Genomic DNA, 12,003 nt, shown 5'->3' with positions numbered 1-12,003 from the left:
CTCAAGTTCTTAAAGCCCAGTTTTGCTCAAATGGGAGAATACGGCTTTCCATATAGTCTGATTTCATATAAAACTTTATAATCATAACCAGTACTTTTAATAAGCTATGAAATACAGCTTTACAAGTTAAGGATTGTTAGAGGCTTGAGGACGGGACATGCAAGAACCTAGGGCTATATGGATAACTATGTACAGAAATGAGAAGAAAAATCCACAATAATCAAAGGGATGGCTTTGTATCAAATACATGTTGTTAGCAACATGATTACAGCTTTTTAATACCAGTTTACTCTAACTCTAAACCAATTCTTTCTAAGTACGGACAGAGAGACAGAAGCATATGCCCAAAAGCAACACTCTGAGGTAATGAACAGCACTAGAATATATCTTAGTACTATCAGCTGAACAAACTCGCATTCCTCATCAGGTAAAAATCAAGTGTCAATTATCATCACTAGCTACAGCATTTGGCAAATGTAAAATTAAGCTATCATACAGACAAGCCTTAATGTTGTTGAATATTTATTCTTTGGACACATACTCAGAACCTATGGAGTAGGAAGAAAGTACTTTGTTCCTCATAACCATGTGACAAGGCAAATCTCACATTTAAGTTCAATAATCCCATTAGAAGCAGTTAACACTGATCCCAAGTGTTTAGCCTGAATCACTCTATCAATGTCTTGGATAATTAAGATTAAAAGCCAAAGTCATATGAAATTAATGAATCTGGCTACCCATCCAAGTAAAATTACATATGTTGTACACCTCCCTAGCAAATTCCAAATGGAGATGAAATGGAACTTCATTGCATTGTTTGGGTCTCTTCTCAGACAGCATAAGTTATCAGACTTGTCAATAAGTTCTCATTTGTTCATCTGTACTAAAATTTCCTTTAGGGAAGGAACTGCATATTTTAATAATGCAGCATGACTCAAATACATAATACAACATAATACAAGTTTGTAGTGTCAGGCTTCAAACTACAAGAGAGGAGATTCCATCTGAACATGAGGAAGAACTTCCTGACTGTGAGAGCCGTTCAGCAGTGGAACTCTCTGCCCCGGAGTGTGGTGGAGGCTCCTTCTTTGGAAGCTTAAAAAACAGAGGCTGGATGGCCATCTGTCAGGGGTGATTTGAATGCAACATTCCTGCTTCTTGGCAAGGGGTTGGACTGGATGGCCCATGAGGTCTCTTCCAAATCTTTGATTCTATGATTCTATAAAGTGGGTTCTGGCAAAAATCAAATCATGTGGTACTGGATGGTCCAGCAGTATTTTGCTTCTTGCTTACATTCTAATTGTGATCCAGAAATATTCTCAAAAAGGACAAAAAAATATTTTTCTAATACAAGACTAATGAACAATAACCAACTATCCTTACATCCATACAAATATTATCACTTATTCCATACCACCTTTACTCTTACCCAAGTTTCCTTGCTCAATGGTCAAGACTACTTCATCTATCACCAAGGCTCGGAATTCCAGATCCTCTTCACAACACTTGGCTTTGAGGGCCCGTAAGATTTCTTGTTGAGGATAGTCTTCTCTGATACGACGATCTGTTAAAAACCAGATCCTAGGAGCAACAGAGCTACACATCTTGAACGAGTCCCAACAGATATTAGGTCTCCTTTGAAGCAAATGCCTAAAAAATTAAAAAGAAAGAAAGAAAAGAATTAGCGTATATGTATGTCCAGAGCTACAATTAATTCCATTACTCCTCTATAGTGGAAGCTCCTGAAAATGAATAGACTTCTACATGCAAAGGCCTAGCCCTGAGTTCTATTTCCAGCTCATGTGACAACCCATACAACAGAAAACTGCTTGGCTTCTTAGCTTGAGGTGCTTAGGTTTATTTGTATCCTTTATGACAATCTGTCAAACTGTTGGTCTAATTGTTGGGAGAATATTCTTGCAGAATATGAGAAAATTCCATTGCAAAACTCTCCCTGTGGAGAAAAAAGGTGGGATATAAATGAACATAATAATAATAATAATAATAATAATTGACTACTGCAACGCTCTCTACGTGGGGCTGCCCTTAAAGACGGCCCGGAAGCTTCAGCTAGTCCAGCGCGCGGCAGCCATGTTACTAACCGGAGCAGGACGCAGGGAGCACACAACGCCCTTGTTGTCCCAGCTCCACTGGCTGCCGATCTGCTTCCGGGCCCAATTTAAGGTGCTGGTGCTATCCTACAAAGCCCTAAACGGTTCCAGCCCAAAATACCTTTCGGACCGCATCTCGGCCTATGAGCCCACGAGGACCTTGAGATCGTCTGGAGAGGCCCTTCTCTCGATCCCGCCTGCCTCACAGGCACGTCTGGCGGGGACGAGGGATAGGGCCTTCTCAGTGGTGGCCCCCTGGCTGTGGAACACCCTCCCCGTTGACATCAGGCAGGCGCCCTCCCTTATGTCCTTCCGGAAGAGCCTGAAGACCTGGCTCTTTGAGAAGGCATTTAACTAAATGCTACGGTAACTGGAAATGACAACTGGAACGGAATGTAGACTACGAGATTGGTTATGATTCTATGATAAGACGAAGCGGATTATTTTAGTGTAGTTAGATGATAGTGTATTAGTGTTATGTTGTTGATAGTGTCATGGTAGTTTATTGTATAATATGTTTGTTGTGTGTTGTACACCGCCACGAGTCGCCCTAGGGCTGAGAGCGGCGGTTAACAAATGAAGCAAATAAATAAATAAATAAATAAATAAATAATAATCGAGCAAGGGAAATGTGTATCTTCACATACTGAGTAGTGAAGATCACTTCTTTTGCCCATCCCAAACAACTCGGCTATTAAGGTTTAAATAGTGTTAAAATTTAAAGCATATGCACTTTTCATGAATGAGGCAAAACCTATGTCCTATTCCTAACATTCTGGCTGTAAATTCTCGTTTTTATTTAATGCAAAGGAACCTGAGTTTATTTGATCGTTGGACTGTGCTCCGGTGAAGCATGTTTCTCAACTGATGCAATCCTAATCACAGACCATCCAGCACTCGCCACAGCTGAGAATGGTAGAAGTTGGGGAAAATCATGCATATATGTGTGTGTTAGAAAATGGAGAACTGCAGCAAATGCTCACAGAAAAGAGGTACTTGTTGTAAGGAGGGAATCCTGATGCCTGTAGTACATGAACACATTTCTCTCCTATGTCTTGGGGAATATTTTACATATAAACATATTTTCCAAATGCCTATTTGACTGTGAACCTTGTAACCTATGGTTTAGCTTGCTCTGTGATTGCCTCCTAATCTGTTTTGAAATATTTGCTGCAGATCCACTTGGGCTGTTGAGTTCCACAGCAAATGTAAAAACACTACTATTATAGGGCACTCTTTCAGTTTTACTCATCTTCTGAGGTAACTACTTTTGTTGCACTACTAAACAAATAAAGATAACAAAGAAAAATCAATTGGGAATAACACCCACAAGTCTATAATAACTTATGAATAAAAAATAATCGTAATAACGCTTGCAATGTATTTTGACTTTTTAAAGTTATAGTGTAAGTACAAATTCTATTCAGAGAGCTTCATTTACCATACCTCCTAACCAACTGAAAGGAGTCCATGTCCTTCAGTGAATTTCATCCAGTTCTTACAACCTTGGCTGCTATATTGATGAAGCCATCTACCAATTTTGTTATGGTCACAAGAAAGTGCCTCCTCAAAATGTTGCATAATTATACCCCATTCTGATACTACCATAGTGTACTTATTTATTTTATTTATTTATTATTTAAACTTATATGCCGCCACTCCCCTGGGGCTCGGAGCGGCTTACAAGAATAGCTAAAATCTAACAAAGTTTAAAAGCAATTTAAAACAATTTAAAAACAACAGTATCAAACATTAAAAGCCTGTCGGAACAGGTATGTCTTACATGCCCTGCGGAAAGCTGGTAAGTCCCGCAGGGCACGAACTTCAGGTGGCAGAGCATTCCAGACTGATGGCGCCACTGCTGTGAAGGCTCTGCGTCTGGTTGCCGTTAGACGCAAGGTCTTGATACTGGGGACTTCCAATAGATCTTGGTCCTCAGAACGGAGGGATCTCTGGGGTTGGTAGGGGGTGAGACGATCCCTCAGATACATTGGCCCCAGACCATGCAAGGCCTTAAAGGTGAGTACCATCACTTTGAAAGTGATCCGGTGCTCAACTGGTAACCAATGCAGCTGTAGTAAGATTGGTGTTATGTGGCATCTCATTGGAATTCCCGCAAGAAGCCAAGCAGCTGCGTTTTGTACCAACTTGAGCTTCCGAATCACCGACAGAGGGAGGCCAATGTAGAGGGTGTTACAGTAGTCCAGTCTTGAATGATCGTAAGTGTTTCAAACCTAGTCTGTTCAAGTTTAAACATGTTTTTAATATTAGGGAAGGGTTTTCTGAATGTATGCTTATGCTACTATCTGAGAAGTAATTTTGCATCAATTCTATCCACTTACAGAAACACTTTAAAGAAGGTTATGGGGACCAAGCTCAGACTTCCTTAACAGATAAATGCACACCTTGCCTATCTATATATACACATAATAAAATTGAAAGTATGTATGTATGTGTGTGGCTGGGGTGCCCACTTCCACAAGCAGGCTTCCACTTCCACAGACAGCTTTAACACACAGCGCTGAAGAGCCACCAAAAGCATTCTCTCCAATGACATTTCAGGTTATAGTGAGTGCCATGAACATGTAATCCAACCATGCCAATTTTCTTCCCAAAGACCATACTGTCCATCACCCAAGGAACACTTTCATTCGGGAACCATTTCACCCTAGATTTTACATGTTTCCTCCACCACAGACATCCCAGTGCTTCTTACCCTCTCCATTGGTGTGGAATTTGCATGATCCCGCCCACTCCCTCACCCTTAACCCGATCCTACACTTTCCAATTCTGTCTGCACAACAAAAAGAGCACAACTAATCAGCAACTAAACATACTGGAGGAGGTTGGGGGATTGACTCCACATAATGGAAGTTGTAGTTCACACTGCATCAAGTCAGAGCACTGCGATCCCCGCTGACAATGGACCTGGATCACATTTGACACACAGAACCCCCATGACCAAAGAAAAATACTGGAGAGGTGGGGGGGGGGAATTCACCTTGATTTGCCATCAGCTGATATGCCATCAGCTGGAGACCCCTCTCCCCAGCACCAACTGTCGCTCTGGGCCAGAGTGAAGAGAGAGGGGGCCAGGGGACAGTTCCACCTTGTCTCCTGTGCTATTCTAATAATATAATATATTCTATATACATATAATATTTATAATATTATAATGTAATGCAATATAATAATAATTATATATTATAATTATATATTTATATTACATGAAATATTACTAATAATATTACGATATAGTGGTATGGTGCAATATAGCAATGTTTAATGCTGATATTGTACTATGCTAATATTATAATATATTGTATGTAATATATACCTTGTAAGCCGCTCTGAGTCCCCTTTAGGGTGAGAAGGGTGGCATATAAATGTCGTAAATAAATAAATAAATTATAGGAGTTGTAGGAACTGGGATTATAGTTCACCTGCGATCAAAAAGCACTCTGAACCCCACCAACAATGGCTCTGGACCTAACTTGGATTTGATGGGACTGACCCACCATCATGGGAGTTGTAATTCATTCTGCAGCTGGAGAGCAAAATGAACTGCCCCGATGCTGTATTTAGAGCAGTCATGGGCAAATTTCAATCCTCCAGGTGTTTTAGACTTCAACTCCCACAATTCTTAACAGCTGGTAGGCTGTTAGGAATTGTGGGAGTTTAAGTTCAAAACACCTGGAAGGCCGAAGTTTGTTCATGACTGATCTAAATACAGCATTGGTGCATGACAAACGTTAAGAAGAGCTTCAGGGAGTTAATCTAGCATGATGTGAGTACACTTATGCATTCTGAAAAATAAAAAATGACTTCTTTTAATAACCCGGACAATGCCGGATACCCAAGCTAGTCCTTAATATATTGCAGATCTTGCTGTCAAGGATACCTACTCAAAACGATACAATCCCATAAAAGGATTAAATATTCCATATTTCATCTACCTGTAGTGTGATTCCTCCCCAACACTCATCAACAATGTAACAGGTAAGCTAGGAATTCAAATCTGAATCTCTTGAAAGTTTGCAACCAGTAAGTTTTAGTCATCCTGGGATAAAATATATGAGGGGTGTGTTCTTGTATGTGTTGCAAAAATTATGACTTAAGTGGAGGACAATATTTCTGAAGAGGAAAGTGAATGTGAACATACCAATGAAAAAACAGCTGCCAAGCCAAAGCTCATACTACAAGCAAATAGCAGATCTAAAATGTCACATTATATATGATTGCTACCACAGACCAATCTGGAAATCTTCTGGTATACTCTAGTGCTCATTAAGGCAGCTGTGGGAAGGTATCTTGCACTCAACACCTCATCAGAAAAATATTAATATCTTTATCATTATAGACTCTTCCCTTTTGGTCAAGGTGATTTGAGATGGCAGTTGCCATGTCTTGGATGACACACACTTTCTTGACCCATTTTAAACTGTCTTCAGAACAGGATATGGAGTTGTGTCTACTATGGTTGCCTTAGAGGATTATCTGCATCTTAACACTGATGGGAATTGTGTACCTGTTTGTGCTTTTAGAGCTCTCAGATGCATTCAGGAACAAAAACATCTAAAAGAAAGGATATTACATTCATACTAAAATCATGTCACTGCTTGCCAATTCATTTCTGGACAAAGATGTCAGGTTACCTACAGGATTGTAGGACACTGGGGTCTTCTGGGGGATGTGAAACAGCAACCACCCAGAACCCAACGGCAACTGTCACCCAGAGGACCTTTTCATCAGCTTCACCAAGACTGTGAAATGACTTGCCAGAAGAGACACACCAGCTAAACAAGTTGTCAAATTTAAGACACAGTTAAAAACCTATCTCTTCTGACAGGTCTACCAAATAAAATTTGAATTATGACTTTTAACTTTACATTTCATTAATATTGGTGTTTTAGTCTTTGTTCTATGTATTTTAAATAGCATTGTGTTTTATCTGCGTGCTTTATCTGTCTTGTACCAAGCCATGAGAGGCATGTAACAAAAAAGATTATCATTTAGCAAATATTCATACTGACTGTCCTAAGACTGCTTTTTTACATTTGTAATCTGCTTTTTTATTTTCCTCAGAAGCAGAGTAACTCATATCTGGAATGCAAATATTGTACACCAAAACCTGAAAATATTCACATGGGAAGCTGTGATAGTGATATCCTTGCTTTCTCATAGTTCAATGTACACAAACTTTGTTTCATGCACAAAATTACGGCATTTAAAATATTGTATAAAGTTATCTTTAGGCTAAGGTGTATAATTTTATGTTTACAATTTAGTTCCTCTCTGAGGGATCTCATTATGTACATGTGACATATAAAGGTATTCCAAAATCCAAAGCATTTTTTGTCCTAAGCATTTTGAATAAGGAATAAACTAAAGTGTAGTTTTAATACCCCAAATCACACCTCACATTATTCCTTACATTATGTTGCCATTTAAAAAGTGTGCTCTATGCTCAATAAAGCAAACACTGGTTCAATGTCCTGAAAAATGAATTTTAAAATCACCTGGAACCAAGCAAGCATTCAAACGAACAAGACAAACTGAACAATAACAGCATAGTGTGTTCACTTTTTCTCCCTCCATATCCTATGACAGAAAACCACTGCAGCCAGGTGATCTTTGAAAGCATTACATTTCCTGACTCTCTTCACTTTACATTTGCAAAGGACGCCACAGTCTGGCAGGAAAGAAATATTTCACTTGGCCAATGAGGGAATGCAAAAATGCTTAACCTTTATGTCACTTCCCTGTTGTATTTCTAGGTCTTATAGGAGAAAACCCAGTCTATTTGTTTCACCCAGCTGCAGGCACAATACTACTATGTGTCCCTTAAACAACTAAGGCCATATCAGGCTGCATTTCTATGAAAAAACAAAATCATTCCACATCTAATAAGTCTTCATCCCTTGTGCTGTGGTACTCATTTTATAAGTGCCATCTATTTGTATATCTACAGTATATACCCTCAATACAAATGCACCTCTCACGTAGTACATGTATGGACAAGCAGGCACACCCCCCTACTCCCCTCTAAACACCCAACCATGCCTCTTCACAAGATAATGGAGGTGGGGAATGTGCAGTGAACCTGTGAGTGATAGTACTCTAACTTACCACACTTGGGAGTTGGGGAAAGCAAGTGTGATGCTTCAATTCCCCTGGGAAGAGGGGTATTTCTGGAACCTTCTTTTTTGCCTCTTTTAGCAATCTCTGGGGATGCAATCAAGTCCTCTCTGCACCTTCTAGGTCTTCAAGAGTGATCTGGCTGCAGAGACTCCACAGAAGTAAGATGGCATATGAATTGCAGTCTTCTGGTGCCCCAACTGATCAATGGCCAATAGCTGCTGTCCCGAAGACTACAATAAATTGGCCTGGGAGATTATTATTCTTGCTCTTTCCAAGGAAGTGAAGATTTGGGGGGGAAGGGAAGCAGTATCTCAAATACTGAGAATGTTAAGTGAAAATGTATGTTTCTGCTTCTTCAGCACAAAAGCTGCAACTGGCATCACCAATACCTAGGAAAAAGAAATCCAGGTTAAGTTACTGCACTTAAAACCCACCTGGTTAAAAAAATCACATAATTAAACATAACAAAAAGCAAAACAAGAGTCTATTTAAAACGTGAACGCATACTTGTGCAGTTGAAGCCAAAGGCCATCTCACACTAAGGCTACTTCACAGGGAAAAGATGGGACTGTAGCTTAAATGCATCTGGTGTAAGTCTTGAATACAAACACAATAGAAGATGGAGAGATGGCCAAATGTATGAGGTAAAATATTAAAAAAGTTAAAACCCTGGGTGAGATAGGGATAAAAGTGCATTTGTAGAAAAGGAGCCCAACAGGGAGGAACCATGGGATCTGGCCATTTTAGGCGGGGGCATGGGTGGGTGGGTGAGGGGGGGGAAGATGCTTTATTCTGAGGGCAGCTGTCGACTAATTAGTATCTGGTTGTCTTAGTCCCCTTTGGGGAGATGGTAGCAGGTTATAAATAAAGTGTATTATTATTATTGTTATTATTATTCAAATTTGGTCATATCGGGTATTTGTGCCAAATTTGGTCCAGTGAATGAGAATACATCCTGCATGTCAGAGATTTACATTACGATTCACAACAGTAGCAAAATTACAGTTATGAAGTAGCAATGAAAATAATTTTATGGTGGGGGGGGGGGGTCACCACAACATAAAGCAGTGGTTTGGCCTACAACTCCCAGAAATCCCAGCCAGTTTACCTGCTGCTAGGATTTCTGGGAGTTGAAGGCCAAAACATCTGGGGACCCACAGGTTGAGAACCACTGACAAAGAATTGTATTAAGAGGTTGCAGCATTAGGAAGGTTGAGAAACACTGCATTACAACAAAACGCGATATTCACAGGAAAACCTTGCAAAGGTGCAGCTGTGTGTGTGTGTGTATGTACTAGCCATCCCCTACTATGTGTTGCTGTAGACCAGTCTATGTGTTTTGTGTATGTATGTATATATGTGGCTTAGCACATCTGTTAAAGGTAGGAAGTCCCCTGGCATTAAGTCCAGTCATGTCTGACTCTGGGGTGTGGTGCTCATCTCCATGTCTAAACCGAAGAGCCAGCGTTGTCCGTAGACACCTCCAAGGTCATGTGGCTGGCATGACTGCATGGAGCGCTATGACCTTCCCGCCGGAGCGGTACCTATTGATCTACTCACATTTGCATGTTTTCGAACTGCTAGGTTGGCAGAAGCTAGGGCTGACAGCGGAAGCTCACGCCGCTCCCCGGAATCGAACCTGCGACCTTTCGATCAACAAGCTCAGCAGCTCAGTGCTTTAACCCACTGCGCCACCGGGGGCTCCCAGCACGTGTGTTAGCACATGTGAATCCGGGGAGAGGCGGATGAGCTCCCTCTATCAGCTCCAGCTCCTCATGCGGGGACATGAGAGAAGCCTCCCACAAGGATGATAAAAACATCCCTGCAGACGGCCAATTCTCTGACAAAAGAAACAACTTGCAGTTTCTCAAGTCACTCCTGACATGACAAAAAAAAAACACATGTGTTATAATGTAGTTTTTAATTTTTGGCTGTTTAAGTCTCTTCCACTATGTTGTTCTGTGTTTTCATGAGTGATGGTCACTCGTTGGCCTCATGGGTGTACTGTGTCCAAATTGGTGCCAATTCGTCCAGTGGTTTTTGAGTTCTGTTAATCCCACAAACAAACGGTTTTTGAGTTGTTAATCCCAATGTAAAACGAACATTACATTGTATTGTCGAAGGCTTTCATGGCTGCAATCACTAGGTTCTTGTGGGTTTTTTCAGGCTATATGGCCATGTTCTAGAGGCATTTTCTCCTGACGTTTCGTCTGCATCTATGCCAAGCATCCTCAGTTGTGAGGTCTGAACATTACATTTTAATTAATATAGATAGAAGATGCTGCTGCACCCTTGCAAGACCATATCGCCTGTTGTTGCACACACTGCGAATGCCAGATAACGTCGAAGTGAAGGCAGGGGCTTTGTTTTAAAACCACGCGTGGCAGAAAGAGCTCGAAACCTAGCAGCTTCCCACACGGCAGCTTTCCCTGCACGTCGTTTGCACGAGCAGATGCGCCCAGACAAAGAATACGGAAATAATGCGGGCACGTGCGCCTTGGAGGCAGGAAAGGGAAGGAAGAGGGGAGATGGAAGGGAGGGAGGGAGGAGGGAAGGAGGGAGGGAAGGAAGGAAGGAAGGAAGGAAGGAAGGAAGGAAGGAAGAGGGGGGAAAGGGCGGCGTTGCGGCGAGTCACGAACCTGGCGGCTCTTCCCGTCCCGTCCCCTTCCACGCCGGATGGATTTCGGAAGATATGGCGGGCTGCCCTTGATGAGGATGAGGCACGTTCACCAAACGCCACGCAGGATGTTAAACGTGAGGGAAGACAATGAGGGCGAGGCCTTGCGGGAGAGATGGCTCTCCGCTCCCTGCAGGTGAGGGGGCTGCCGGAGGACCCCCCTCCCTCCCTCCTTTCTTCCTCCAAAAACCCGGGAAATGTCTTTGCTCCTGAGAAATGGGCGAATTCCGCCTCGGCGAGGAGCCCAAGCGCTGAGGGGAGGAGGGGCGCCTGGGGAAGCCAAGGGAGGGGCGCCTGGGGAAGCCAAGGGAGGGGCGCCTGGCCGCCCTTGCTCCAGGGAGGGAGGCCGGCAGCCTCGAGGCTGTTCCGCAGGGCGAGCCTCCCCCCCCCTCCCCTCCCTTCCTCTCTTCCTCCGCTTGCCTTTCGCCTCCACAAAGAGACGCCGCGGAAACCGCCACCGACTCACGGAAGATGGATGGAGAAGGGAGGAAGCGAGGAATCGGAAGAAGCGGCGAGCTGGCGGGAGCGCGCTCTGGGCGGAGGGAGGGGCGTGCGCGCGCGCGCACACACACAGAGCTCGTGAGGGGTCGGGAGGCTGAGGAGGAGGAGGAGGAGGCGCCGCCTTGCGCGCTCTCAAGGGAAGCCCCCTCCCCTTTCCTCCAACCAATCCCGTCCAAGAAGAGAAGAGAGCGCGCGGGCGCCTCGCGCTTCACGCCCCGCCCTCCTTTCCTCCCTCTCTTCCACTGAAGGCCCCCTCACAGAGCGGGGAGCGGGGGAGCGCGCGCCTGCCTGTCTGTCTGTGAAGGACGAAAGGGAAGCGAACGCCTCGAGACGCCCAGCAACCGTCGCCCGCCTGCTTGCTCGCCTCGGCGGGGCTGCCTTTTCTTCTCCTCCTCCTCTAAGGATGCGTTTAGACTCCACGCCCCTCCAAGGCACAGTACGCCTCTAAAGCCCGCCTGCGTGAAACTTAAGCGTCTCCCGCCAAGCGTCTTCGCCCCCCGTGACCACGCTCCTGAGGGGGAGAAAACGACTGGATTGTTGCCTCTGCAGCTGCTCCAGCAGTTCCCAATTTGT

General features: G+C 43.4%; 1 protein-coding gene across 8 annotated transcripts in view; it reads right to left on the bottom strand.

Moving 5' to 3' along the window:
* Positions 1 to 11,541, bottom strand: part of RIMKLB (ribosomal modification protein rimK like family member B) — a 55,031-nt gene extending 43,490 nt beyond the window's left edge. For 7 of the 8 annotated variants that reach the window (XR_010909261.1, XR_010909263.1, XR_010909262.1 and 4 more), the window contains exons 1-3: positions 10,892 to 11,539; positions 8,241 to 8,641; positions 1,430 to 1,650 (exon numbers count right to left, since the gene is read on the bottom strand). Coding sequence is in view for 2 of the 8 variants with exons in the window: in XM_060763463.2 (XP_060619446.1) it covers positions 1,430 to 1,604 (175 nt within the window). In the remaining 6 variants the exon portion in view is untranslated. Of the gene's footprint in view, positions 1 to 1,429; positions 1,651 to 8,240; positions 8,642 to 10,891 lie in introns of all 8 variants that reach the window. The other variant, XM_060763461.2, reaches the window with a different exon arrangement.
* Positions 11,542 to 12,003: the final 462 nt, after the last annotated feature.

This window comes from Anolis sagrei, chromosome 2 (genome assembly GCF_037176765.1).
Source record: "Anolis sagrei isolate rAnoSag1 chromosome 2, rAnoSag1.mat, whole genome shotgun sequence".
Classification (NCBI taxonomy): domain Eukaryota; kingdom Metazoa; phylum Chordata; class Lepidosauria; order Squamata; family Dactyloidae; genus Anolis; species Anolis sagrei.
Note: the sequence above shows the minus strand (reverse complement) of the source record. Positions and strands in the feature narration are given on the sequence as shown.